Genomic DNA, 14,155 nt, shown 5'->3' with positions numbered 1-14,155 from the left:
TGTACATATTCTTCATTTAAAAAATGTAAATCTATTTTTACTTAAAAAATTAAATATTTTTATTTAAGTCATTTTATAGACAAACGAAATTATTTTTATTTAAAAAAATTTTATCATTCTATTTAAAAAATACTAACTATATATACGAAAATAAGTGGAAAACATAATATTCGATCCATATCGGATCTTTATGCGTAAATTTAAACAATTTTTAATTCAAGCAATTATACGCTGATTATTCGTTGGTCTCGAGACATAGTTCTAAATTGAAGCCGTAGTAATATCACGAATTAAATTGACAAACAATTTAATATTATTGATGTTAATAAACATATTTAAAACCCTAAATAACTGTATACACTTAAATCAAATATTGCACATATTTTTTTCGAATAACACTTCAAATATATATAAGATGCGGCAGTAATTCTATCCACTTAGAATATCTTCGTTATTCTTAGAGATTATATTATTAATAAATATATTAATTATATTAATATTCTTGAAGTTTCCACGGATGCTTTCTATATAAAGATTATGCGTTTCGCGAGTTTCTTCCGTGTCCAGATCAATGCTTGGAATGCCAACGAGTCCGGAGGAACAGCTCAGTATTAGGCTGCTCCTCGCCCTGATAAAGTGGACTGCAAGGTTCACGAAACGTTAGCATTCCAAGAATCTGGACACGGAAGAAATCCGCGAAACGCATAATCTTTATATATTAATTATATTATTAATAAATATATTAAAATTTCAACTTACGGACTTTAGCTACAACAGGCATATAATGATGACCGCAATAATGAATTTTCTTATTTTTGGGATCGTAGAGTTTAAAAAAGAGTAAAACATCAGTGTCCTTGTCGAAAGGCGGTAATGCTGTCATATCAGAATCTGGAGGTACAAGTTCAACAAAAACGTTCCACGGATTGTGATTTTCCGCGCAGTCGATGATGGGCTTTTGAAGATCAGCGTCCGGCTCAATTAGCGTAGGTCTACAGGTTTGATTTGAACGTGTACTGAAGGGCCAAATGCGAATCTGTTCTATTGGATATTTCTGTAGAATAAATTTGATAATATTAAATATCTCTTTTGTTGTCATATCTTTACAATTTTATAGTATAACAATTCATTATTCTGTTTTATTGTTATATATAAAATAATAATATAGTATTTAATAATTTTTTAATTCTGAAATATTAGAAATAAGGGTTGTTCAAAATCATTTTTTAAATATCATTTTGCAATATTATTTCAAAAATAAAATTTTCTCTATATATATTATTTCTTGTTTTTACAGAAAATACCAAATGTAATTTTTACAAGTTTTATTACCTACCGTGATAAAAATAGCCTAATAAACCACTGCATAGCCCACAATAGCACGTAAAATTACATGGTACTAAATATTACATTAATATCGATTTACTTAGTAAATAAATCATGATGTATACGTATATAAGCACAAAATCAGTCTTTTAAGTAATATAAACGGCGTTTCAAAAAAAAATATCAAAAGAGAGAACGCACATCACTTACCAGACTATCGCTCAGTAGCTCGAGAAACTCGTGCACAGTGGCCTGCTTACGTACGCGAAATACACGATATAAAGCGTGCTCTGGGTCGTAGAGATCATTCCCTTGGTGACCGTCAAAGCTATCCTCGAGAAGGACATTGACGGTCATGTACAAGTATGCTTCCGTTCTTTCCTTTCTTCTTATTTGTTCCAGCCTCTTCTCCTCTTGCAGCCTCTCCACCAGCTAGACCAACAAAATTAAAATTATCCACGTGTGCTCATTTTGTTCTCGTTAATCATTTTTCCTCGACTGTCTTTTTAATTTATATGATTTGATTCTCTTTTTCTTTTCAGAAAAAGATTACTTCTTTCAGTATCATGCTTTTGAGATTCGAGAACAGATCGTATTCGAAACATCAAAAGAATGACGGTACAATTTCCATTTTTGTAATTTTAATTTTGTTCATCTGCCGCTATATCGACTACCAAGTCAAACAATTACACAATGAAAATTATTTGGCGGTGAGTGATGGTTCCCAGTTATCTCTTCCTGGCTAATAAATATAAGCACACAAGTAAATATACATTATTAGTAATAAATTGATGACACAAATATGTGTGATGGATAAATACGATATATATAAATCGTAGAATAATCTTTTAATTATATTATATATTGCGTTACCACTTCAAAAATATTCAAAATAGATATAATCACCTGAATAGAAATAATTAATCTTAGCAAAACATGACAAGGTATCTTAACCATTGTACATGCGCATATATAAATATAAAATACATATTTATTAAAAAGCTATAACCACCACCCATGCCAAATAATTATAACAATGTAATGTGTAACTATAGTAGTGTGGAGATGCCTTGTAACTTGGATATCTCTATTATTTGAATCGTGTAAAATAGACAAGAATAGCGGTAAAAATAAATAAAATTAACGCGGTTTCCGGCTGTGAAATTTTTTAGTATTCAACAATTTATTCGTTATTCTTTTTTTTTCTTTATTTTTATATATAAAATAATGATATAGCATTTAAAGGTATCTCACGATTAAAGCTATTATAAAGTATTTACTCTATCGATGATATTTTAGCGTTCTTTCATCTTTTTTCTCTCATTTTCTCTCTCCCTCTCTTTCTAATTATTCATATGTAACAACAAATAAATAGATAGTATCTGTCAATGATCATAATTACTATTAACATGGAGAGAATTTAATGAATCAACGACTTGCTTAAGTGATTGCATCTTCTGTTGAAACATGAAGTTCTTACTTTACTCATTATTGTGTATCAACTTTAAATATTAATTGATGAAAACTGCGAGGGTGAGTAATATAAATCACATTGTCTCACTCACTAAACAATCCAGTTAAATAGCAAACACGCTAAAGAAGACATTTCAAGGAAGCTGATGTTTCTGACACAAGTACTACTTATCGATTACTTCTCTTTCTCATATGTATTGCAAACGCTAACGGAACTTGTTAGCTCGAGTCAATACTTAGTATATTCTCACTAATAATGTTCTTTTTTCCCTAATTCTCTTATACAATTATTCACACATATCCAATCTTTTCTTGAGATATGTTTGTCATTTTTCATTCACGTTTTCGATAAACTACAATACAATGATTAAATTTGTTATATAGTATTATACAATGTTTGTTACAATAAACATTTCCAAAATAATCCTAAGGCTCATCACGATATTAGCCTGACGATCAGACTTTATCCAATTCTGTGGATAGATACTTTTGATAAAAGTGACAAAAATGCAACACGCACATTCATTATGGATCTTTCTCTTTAATTTCTTGCGTTATTGATATAAAATTATGAGTTAAGACAAGAATAAATAAAAAAATCACATAATTCTTATATATTCCTCAAGCGCCCGTACTGAAAAAAAATCCTCTGTCAAAAAGACGTCTTCGTCAATAAAACAAATCTCTATATAGCATGAATTATACAAATCCATCTGTAATATACATGTGATCAATCACATGCATCGTTTTTTGTATCTTGGCTGATATCAACTGACTCATTCTTACTTCAAAGCTTACTCGAATTTGACACCACTAAAAAATCAATTCTGATAATGCGTGTTTAAGGCCCGGTTTTTCATTTGATGGTTAACCTGATGATAAAAATTGTATTTTTCTATTTATGGTTAATCATTAAACTGATAATTTTGTAGTGAACTTTTAAAATTACCACTACAAAACCATTTTAGTAATTAATCATACATCAAAAAACACAATTTTTTATTTTATCACTGAATGTAGTTAAATGTAAATCACAAGTTAATCAGATAACAAAAAATCGGGCCTAAATAGTTTGTACCATGTATTACATTATTCTGAATGCAGTACTGTATTTAGAAATAGACATGATCTATGTATAATGTTAACATTTACCGATACAGCAGCTCGAAGCTGAGTATCAATGTAAATCTCTGTTAAGAAAATTCAAAACAAAGTTAGTAACAACTGTTCAAAAACGTACAATAATAGAATATTTCATTAAATAAAACTTCTAATTTGTACACACATATACAATCTCAAAAATTAAACTATCAATATGTGGTAGCCAAAATATCGCAACGAGGACAGAAAATCGCCTCGATTCTTTTTTTTATCGTATGTATATATATATGTATATATATATAATTACAATGTGTAATGTGCGAGTCTGACACTTCTATGCTATGAACAAGCCCATAGTAGCTCAATATAACATTGAAACTTCAGGAAGAGTTTAATCGAGAAGCAACGTAAGCAATTTACACTTCCTTACACCTATTTCTTCATCAGCGTTTGTCGGTTAAAAATCATGAATATAGAGATTTGGATTTCGAGGATTTTGAGTGTACGGACGAAGAGTCGCCGTCTCAGTATGAGAGTCTTTAATTGAGTCAGTCGCGTCTTTGTCACGTTCATGGTCGCTCAACTCCTGGGAAAACTCTCTTTGAAGGACGTTTCTGACCTCTTGAGGTATGTCCTCTTCCTTGACCTCTTGCAAAACGTTTTCCAGCTCTGAATTTCTTATGTAAACCAACATATAAGCGTTAGTGCAATGTTTCACAGCCATAGACATGTCCTCGTCTTGACCACCGTAGTTATGTTCAATAGCTTCCTGCTTTGTACATCGTGAGACAACGTCGTCATCGAACTTACACCACTGTCACAGAACAGATCGAAAAGTTTCAGGAAGATGTTGCAACATAATAGAACATTTAAATCATACAATTTTTGTTGAAATGTATAAAAAAAAATAGTACATGATTATTCTAAGTAATTACAATCATGTACTCTTTTTGAACTTTATCATAAAATAAATACAAAAAATGTATAAATGAGGACAAACTAATTTGATTACAATTAAAAAAATAGATTACGATAATTATTATATCTATACATATATGTGAATATATAATTGTACAAGTATAGATCAAAATATATTTAGTAAAAGATTTATAAATATATATTTAATTTATATAATATTAACATTAAATTTAAACATAAAATCTTTTGCTTACTTTGCCATCGCCAGCAGGATTAATAAAGACAACATAATGTCCTCCATGGTTATCGCCACTATGAACCAAAACAGCATGTAATGTGTAATCCGCACTTGTTGTTTCTTTGTTCTGCAGGTATTTTCCAAGACTAATTTTTTCATAAAACTCAAACCTTTAAAAATAAATGTACACAACTATATTTTTATATGTTAAAAAATAAAATCAAAAATTTATATTTTTTATCTTTATAGAAAGAAGAATGTTAGAAAGAGACCAACTTCTGCGCAAAAACGTGCAAGTAAACGTATTTTTTAATAGACTTTAATCTGAATATAATATTAATAAAAAATTCGAAGTGGATAGGGAACACTTAACAAAAATTAAGCACGAACATAGAATCCAAATTTCAATGTTTTTGCTCAATTTTCGAGGTGTTCTCCAAATCTCCCCTCACGAACTTTTTAATAATTTTATAGTTGTATAAAATGATTTTATCGTGTATCCCGAAGATTAAAATCTACAAAAAAATCTTTCACTTATATCTTTTTGAGAAAAAATTGATCCTTTTCTAAAATCTTCCAAAAAATTAGAGCAAACTTTTGTCCAAAAAGATATAAGTAAAGAAAATAGTTTTTTTGTAGATTTTAATCTCTTGAAACTGATAGTTATTAAAAAGTTCGTAGTGTTTGGGAAACACCTTGAAAATTAATTAAGCAAAAATATTGAAACTTGGCTAAATGCACCATGTTCGTACACAATTTTCATAGTTCCCCCAAGTACTATAAACTTTTTAATAATTTTATCATATCCAAGAGATCAAAATCTACAAAAAAAAAACATTCCTTTTATTACATTTTTTAATATCCTTTGTACTTTTTAAAATAAAATCATATTATATGATCATTATAATTAAAATAAGCAAGCTAATGAATTTAAATTTCTTACCTGTCGTTAAATTTGACTGAACAATCTGTAACTGGGTCATACTGAAAACGCATTAAATGTAGGTGTAAAACTGGTGGAAACGATGAAAAGATGACGCCTTTTTCCGCTTCCTGTAATCCGTGTTCTCCTGCATCATATTTATTATCGCCATCAAGACTTTCTGTACTCACATAATCACTAAAAGATTCGTAAACTGAAATACAAAAAATTTATTAGTTTTTTGTTACTTAAATATTATAAGTAAAAACATTATATTAATTTTTTACTTACTATTTTTCTTGCCCTTTATATTTAACTGTATATCATAAAATGTTTCAACCCTTGTGGATTTGTAGTCTATATTTTTACACTTGATAAAAGAGACCATTTTTCCCTCAAACAATTTTGGCACTGTACCTTCCACGCATGTTCCCTTCATTTTGCTCTCCAACTTGTCTAATAGCTAAATTTTCACACGATTAATTGTGTGTGTGTATATATATATATGTGTGTGTGTGTGTGTGTACATAAGTGTATGTATGTATGTGCACTCAATGTATACACATACATATATACAAAGTGTTTCATTTTAATTAAAACAGTCAATTTCTGGAAATCGAGATTTTACAGAAAAATATTTCAGACAAAGTTGTAAAGTTAAAAGGGAGACATAAGAAGATATCATTGATTTGACCTTGACCTGATCTTGGTAGCCCCATTCAAGGTCAAACTAATGATACCCTCTTATGACCTTCGAATCTCACAACTATTGTTTGAAATATTTTTCTCTAAAATCTTGTAGAATTGACTTTTAATTAAAATGGAACATTCTATATATACAAAAACTATATGCAATAAATGTTATGTACTAAAAATTCAAGTATATATAAATTCATGCAATAAAATGTTCAATATATTTACCACTCGTAGAAATTCCTGCACATCATGTTGCATGAAAGAATCCAGCGTTTCCCATCCAAAACTTTTGGTTAATTTCTTTGTACCGACAGGCTTGTCGGAAAATTGTAACTCATGGAACACCCTTTGTAAGGCTAGTGCAACACTCTTACTCGAATCGTCGCTCTCTGTTGGCATTTTATATACTGCCTTTCGCAACTACAGAGAACAAGAATAAATTAATAAAAGAACCGTCAGATATATAATTTATCATATATCATAAAAATGCCTTCACCTACTTGATTTGTAAAATAGAGAGTTTGCAATAAAGAATTCATATAACATGTAGCACCCTGATTTTTCAAGCCTACATATCCCGTGTGTTTTTTACTGTCCCAACTAACTCCATGAGGTGCATCAGCCACTACATGAACCTAAATTAAATAAAACATTATAAAATTGTAATAAATATGCAATATGAATCTTATGGAATTACAAGTTTGTTTAATATTAATTATCAAAATCTTCATATATAAATGTCATTTCAATTTTAAGAAAAATTCCTACAAAACCAAACATGTTTTTCTTATAAATTTTAATAAATATTTTAAAACAAAAAATTATGAAAGAAAACTTAACTTCCTTGTTCCTCTATAAAATTAAGTGTCATTCATATATTTGATACTTGTATTAATTCTGTCAAAATTCTGTTTAACATGATATGTTTTGTTACAGAAATATTTTAAGGCTCCTGAATAATCACCACAGCCATATTGAATCGTGATATCAGAAGCGAGAAATGATGTGTTAATTTTTATTACATGCTATTTGTAAATAAAGATAATTTGGATAAAACAAAATGATAAGATTGCTTTTAAAACATTTGTAAAAATACACAAAAACTATGTTTATTCCACCTGACAGTTAGTAAATAATCATAAAAAGTGATAAAAGACATATAAGTGAAAGACTATGCATGCACATTGAATAAAAGTTTTTTCACACACTTTATATGCCTTTTATCACTTTTTACGATTGCTTACTGACTGTCAGAAAGGATAAGGATAGCTCTTTCGTCTATTATTACAATTCATCTATTTTTATATTTATTTTAAAGCAATCTTATAATGTTTTTGTTTGATCCAAATTGTCTTTATTTACAAATAACATGTAATAAAAATCAACGTGTCATTTCTCGCTTCTAACGATTCAATATGGCTGTGACTATTCAGGAGCCTTAATATATAGATATTTGTAGATATATTTAAAAATTATATAAATATAATTATAGCTATAAATTTCATTTTTTGTAGAATAAATTATAATAATAAATATCTAAATGGCTCAGAAGATTAAAATTTAAAATAAAATCAACAAGGGCAATAAACCAAGCACAAAGTTAGTATTTAAAAAAAAAAGTATTAAATTACAATATTAAAACGTTTTAATTCACATCAAATTATCCTCAATAAATAAAACAACTTACAAATGAATCAATTTTAAATTATATTGTTTTGATATAATAACTAAAACAGGATAAAAATAAATAAAATGAGAAATATTGAAAAGAATTAGTATTATTTAAAATATAAATTAATAAAGATATGCTACAAACCTCAAGAGTAATTGAATCGTCTTTTATGAAACCTCTATCAGGGTCTAGAACATCTTGCCATGTCATAAAATGACTAAAGCCCCAATCATTCTCTTTACTGTAGAAAAGGTGTTGAATTTCTATAAAAATATATCACATTATAATGCAAAGAAATGTGTTAATTTCATTCTTAAATTAGAACTAATGCCGATCAATATATAATTAATAAATATATTAAAGGATGGAATCTCATTTACTTCTGCTAAATGGTTCTTGTGCTTCCTTGCAAGAAAGAAGACGCAGTTCAGCAACAGCGTAACAACTCCAAGATGTAGATTCGCTCTCTCCATTACATTGAAGAAAAAATCCAAGAGATCTCTGTGGTTGTCTCTCCTGTGTTTGACTTGATCGTGGCATCACCATTATTTTCCATGGTAAATTACGGACATAACATGCAGGGGATAATTGTGAATCTTTCATCTTAGATATATTCTCAACAGAATATCGAAAAGTAGCTTCTGATCTGGCCTCATCTAATATATAGAAAAAAAACATAGAATTTATGGAATAAAAAAAAATTAATATATAAAGTTAATATCAAATAGACAAAAGCAAAATTAATATCAACGCAAATTTTATATATTGCAAGATTATCTCTAAAATAATTTAAACAAATAAAATGATATAAAACATCATCAGATTCATCATACCTTCCTCCATTTCTTGATCCTGAACTATACATGCTAATTCTGGTTCACCATTTATAGGACGGTTGTCAGTTCCGTCTCCCCCACCATCATTTGGGGCTTCTACAAAAGTTAACATTTATCTTTTTAACAGTAGAATAAATCTAATAAACATTTTAAAATAGAAAAAGATTTACATACAAAATAATAAAAATAAAAATTTAACTTTATATTTCACAGTAAAAACTTGATAAACAATAAATGCTTATAAAATGTTATTAATTAAACAATTTGCAACATACGTATACCATACTTTTATATACCAAAATCAAATTATATACTAATAATATAAATATCATATATTTACACAAGTAACTGTAATATAATTTAATATTGATACGGAATTTGTTTACCTAGAACAACATAGCAATTCTGAAAGATCTTTTCTAAAAAAATATAAAAATTGCAATGTATAGAATGACACTTCATGTGGAACGCTTTGATGGCAAATATAAGGATTACAATAGAGTTGGAAGAAAACAAAGAGAAAACAAACTAATTGACCACTAACTGAACATTATAAAGTTATAAATTGATAGTCACATTTCGCAGCAGCACTGTTTCTAAGAGAGTGTACACACACACACACACACAAAATACACTCTTAAATTTAATATTATATAAATAATATAAAAATACAGAATCACGCGTGCGCCAATTTATCACCAATTTTTACATGTACTGTGGAAAAGTTGTTCAAATATTAACCGTTCAGCAGCTATACATAATAGTACAATAAGTTTTATCAGTGATTACATTTATATATCCACGAAAATTTCTGATAATGGAACTATGACGTAATGCCTCGTTCTATATTATCTATCTACAATCAGATATATTTAATTTACCATCAATGCACGTTATTTTTAAGATTTGTTGTATTTTATTTATTGTATTATTTATTATAGATAATATTTCATATCACTCACGCAAAAAGGAACATATTTTATTTCTCATATTGAATACAATAATAAGAAAAAAGCTCAAGAAATTCGAATAAAACAATATTACAATATCGTATGATTTGTGTACCGACATTGTTAATGCGAGCCACAGTTCGACTACATAAAGACTACACTTTATAAGATTTGCTCGACCTTCTTCCAGAATTGTAAAAAAAAAATGTTTATCTATAAAAAAACTAACACATATATGTTCATTTATACGTACATAAATATGTACTTGTAATTATTTTCTAATATTCAATGTCAATAATACAAAATATTCTTGTAAATACAAGTCTAAAATGAAACGAAAATTTGACAAGCGCTAGTGGCGCTAATTTAACATTATAGGAAGCCAATCGCAAATGCTCGATATCAAGTCACCGCTGCTAGTAGAAGCAACGCGCGAAATAAATAAATTGCTCGCTAGATCGTTCTGCATAGTAATCTGTAGATGCATGTAAAAGCTTGCACCATGTCTTTTCCTCTAAATATAAAAACGATTTCGCAAACACGCGCTTACGATCTTACGATCGGGCAAAAAAAAAGAAAGAAAATTCGAAGAAAGTTGGGGAAGAGCTCCGACATAGAAGAACCCCTTCTCTCTCTCTCTCTCTTTCTCTCTCACGCACACATACCACGTACGCGCGCGCACATACATACATAACAAAACTCCCTTGCGCGCTCTCCTCCCCCCTTTCTCTCTTTCTCTCCTTCCTTCCTCCTTTCTCCCCTTCCTTCCTCCTTTCTCCTTCCTTATTAAAAGCTCTGGCACTTCCCAGCAAGGCAAAATGAGAAAGAGAAAGATAGAGATAGATAGATATATGTATACAAAAGTACATATACATACAGATAATATACATAGCTGCAGCTACACACACGCGCGCGCGCGCGTGTGTGTGGCAAAATAGCTAGAAAGATAGGGTGTACATAAGATAGTTAGATAAATTGAGATAGATGAAGATGTGTGCACTCACCCTCCTGTGTGTCCATCTCTTCGACCTCGTTAACCTGAATGGGTGCGAGGCTGAGCTGTTTGAGGTTCTCCTGATCGTTTACGTGGTTCATCGCGAAGCCGATGTTGATGGTCGTTTTGAAGGCGCTGCGTACCCTGGGGACGGCCTTCGCCGTCGAGGTTACGTTGTTCGCGTTGATCAACGGCTGTGGCTGCTGCTGCTGCTGCTGCTGATTGTTCTCCGTTGTTAGCTGCGCGGTCGCAAACGGTACGCGATTCCGGTAAGAAGGAGGAGAAGGAGGTGGAGGAGGAGTCGTCGCCGTTTCACCGAGCGCCTTTCGGCTTTGCCAAACCGTAGCAAACGAAGTCCGATCAGTCCGATCAGTCCGATCAGTCCGATCCTGTTGTTGAAGTTGTTGCTGCTGTTGCTGCTGCAGCGACGGTGGCGACAATTGACGTTGTTCCTGATAATGTAATTGTTGCAACTGCTCCCGCTGTTCCGTTCCAACGATTACCCGGCTACTATCGAAGCCCACGTCGCTATTCGACAGCGACGTCGCTTTACTGCACTCCGTCGATAGCTGTTTGCTCGCAGTTCGCCCAATTTCTGCCATCAAGTGCCCCCACTCGTACGGGGGACGCCCACAGCATATATTCCACCCTTCGTATTATTAAATCCCCAAATACGCGACTCGAGTACCCGTACTACCCGCTGTACACGTACTCTATATCTCCAATTCTCTTCGTAAATCGTACGCGCCTCTGAGTCGCTCCGATTGTCGCCACGACTGCGATCAACTGCGATCTTCGCGGTGGTGGCGACGGTAGCAACGGATTTGTGACGATATTTATTATAGGTGGTAGTTGTGACTGCTGCCACTGCTGGCTAGTATTGCTAATAGTGCTCTAGCTTAGTGACGAGACAGTGGTGATGTTGGTGATGCTGATGGTATTAGTCCGTAGTCGGAGCTTAGAACGGTGGTGGCGGTGATGGTTGGTTGGTTGGTTAGTTGGTTGGTTGTTGGTTGGTGGTTGGTTGGTTGGTGGTGGCGGCGGCGGCAAGCAACGACGACGACGGTCGACGACGGCCGTCTCGCCTCTCGTTCCGGCGCGGCGCCTCGCGCACCGACCTCCCCCCCTTCCTCCCTGCCGTACGCGCGCGCAAGATCCCGATCCGTGAAACTGTTTCCGCTCCGCTGTGCGCTTTACCGGCGCTCAGCGACGACGCGATCACCGACTACCAAACTATGTCGACGGTTGACGACGATTATATACGAGGACGACGATCGCAGACGACGTTGCAATGTTGCGCGCCGTTACTCACTTCGCGTTCTTTCTCTCTCTCTCTCTCTTTCTCTTTCTCTCTTACGCTCCTTTTCCCCCTTTTCACTCTTCCTCTTTCTTTCTTTCTTTCTTTACTCGAATCTCGAATCTGCTCGTTGCCACTACAGTTCCCCTCGATCGGGCTCACTCTAATTCTCGATCGACTTCGCTGTGACTTCCGTCTACGAGCGAACCCACCTGTACCGTTGTTCTCCCAGCAGATCCTTTTTTTCTCTATCTTACTATTTCTCACCTCCCGGCTTGTGAAGCCGGACGTTTATTTCGACGAACACGAACGAATACGCGCGGGCCGATCCCGTACGTCGCGATCGTCGTTCACGGATCTCTGTCTCGCGAAAATAAACAAAATGGCGGCGACTCGGCTGCACGGTTGCGCTCACAGATTTCTATGTATTACACTAGACTGCTAACTCCCTACATTTTCCTTACGTAAAAGTGCTGCCTGCGCGAATTAGATGCGCGGAATAAGACTGTCACGTGACCGTATATGTACAGAAAAGAGATGCCAACAGGTCATGTGACCAGCACCCTCGTGATTGATTCGAGTATACATTCGTAAATTTCCCTAGATGTCCTAGTGCAACTTTACTAATACCCGTATTCATAGTCCTTCCTTGAGAAATGAGGATTCCTTGTTTCTTATTTCACGTTTCATAAACCTTCCTTGACCGAACAAGAAGCTTGCCTTATTAGCTTCCTTTTCTCAAGAGAAGTTACGAGTTTCCTTGAGAAGGAGATGTATAACCTTCATAACCAAGCAAACCTCCAAATTTAATTCGTCACACCAGTCTTTTTATTTTCGATAGCTTTTAATTTAAATCTGATGCATCAATAATTATTTTCGATAGCTTTTTTTCGGAAATGAACTCTAAAAGTATTTTCTCCTTCTTCGCATAATAAGCATTATGACGAATTTGATTGGAAGCACTGATGTATTATATATTAAAGCTGTTGTGTACACTAATTTGAGTATAAAAATAAAATGCAAATATTTCGAATTATAAAATACATATTTTATCTAACAGTACAATAAAATGTATTGAGTATTTCACAATTTAATCGATTTCTCTTATTTATAAATATATTTTGTATATGTACAGCGGTTTTAATGTATCAGTGCGCAATGAGTGCGTCCAATCAAATTCACTATTAGTTTTATTTTTGTCCATTATTTTTGCAAAATGCTTAATCATTTTATTTAATCAACAATATCTTTATAATCATTATTATTCGTAATTTACGATATTAGATTTGCATATATTGTATATTATGACATGCTGCCTTCAGTAGGTTACTAAAATCCCTAAAATATTCCTTCCTTCGGGAAGACAGACTTGAGATCAATTTATGAAACAAGGTCTTGAAAAATCGTGGAATTCTACATGGAGGCTTCCTTCACCCTTAAAATAAAGAAGGACTATGAATACGGATGTTAGGCTCTACGTTCCAAAGTTTCTCTCCGAGGAAAATTTTATTCAAAATATATAATATACGTAACGTGTACTATAGTATATAGAGTAAAATCTTCCTCGGAAAGGAAGTTTTGGAACGTAGCCCAAATTCTTAAATATTTCTTTTTACGGGCCCCATCTATACGGGACATGACTGATCCTATCCTCACTACGAACGTCACTAGCCAATATGGCCGGAAAAGTAATGTATTTTCATGTTGAAGTAGTGAAAAATTACTAGGAACA

The 14,155-nt window shown here is 32.5% G+C and overlaps 1 protein-coding gene across 6 annotated transcripts in view; it reads right to left on the bottom strand.

Moving 5' to 3' along the window:
* The window catches only part of LOC108753576 (ubiquitin carboxyl-terminal hydrolase 7), a 17,051-nt gene extending 4,210 nt beyond the window's left edge, over positions 1-12,841 (bottom strand). For all 6 annotated transcript variants that reach the window (XR_001939640.1, XR_001939639.1, XM_018495281.1 and 3 more), the window contains exons 1-12: positions 11,137-12,841; positions 9,180-9,278; positions 8,727-9,002; positions 8,491-8,609; positions 7,175-7,309; positions 6,900-7,094; positions 6,270-6,441; positions 6,000-6,192; positions 5,073-5,226; positions 4,520-4,714; positions 1,537-1,758; positions 760-1,054 (exon numbers count right to left, since the gene is read on the bottom strand). Coding sequence is in view for 4 of the 6 variants with exons in the window: in XM_018495281.1 (XP_018350783.1) it covers positions 760-1,054; positions 1,537-1,758; positions 4,520-4,714; positions 5,073-5,226; positions 6,000-6,192; positions 6,270-6,441; positions 6,900-7,094; positions 7,175-7,309; positions 8,491-8,609; positions 8,727-9,002; positions 9,180-9,278; positions 11,137-11,728 (2,647 nt within the window). In the remaining 2 variants the exon portion in view is untranslated. The remainder of the gene's footprint in view (positions 1-759; positions 1,055-1,536; positions 1,759-4,519; positions 4,715-5,072; positions 5,227-5,999; positions 6,193-6,269; positions 6,442-6,899; positions 7,095-7,174; positions 7,310-8,490; positions 8,610-8,726; positions 9,003-9,179; positions 9,279-11,136) is intronic.
* Between the last annotated feature and the right edge of the window lie 1,314 nt (positions 12,842-14,155).

This window comes from Trachymyrmex septentrionalis, unplaced genomic scaffold, assembly GCF_001594115.1.
Source record: "Trachymyrmex septentrionalis isolate Tsep2-gDNA-1 unplaced genomic scaffold, Tsep1.0 scaffold7, whole genome shotgun sequence".
Taxonomy (NCBI): Eukaryota; Metazoa; Arthropoda; class Insecta; order Hymenoptera; family Formicidae; genus Trachymyrmex; species Trachymyrmex septentrionalis.
Note: the sequence above shows the minus strand (reverse complement) of the source record. Positions and strands in the feature narration are given on the sequence as shown.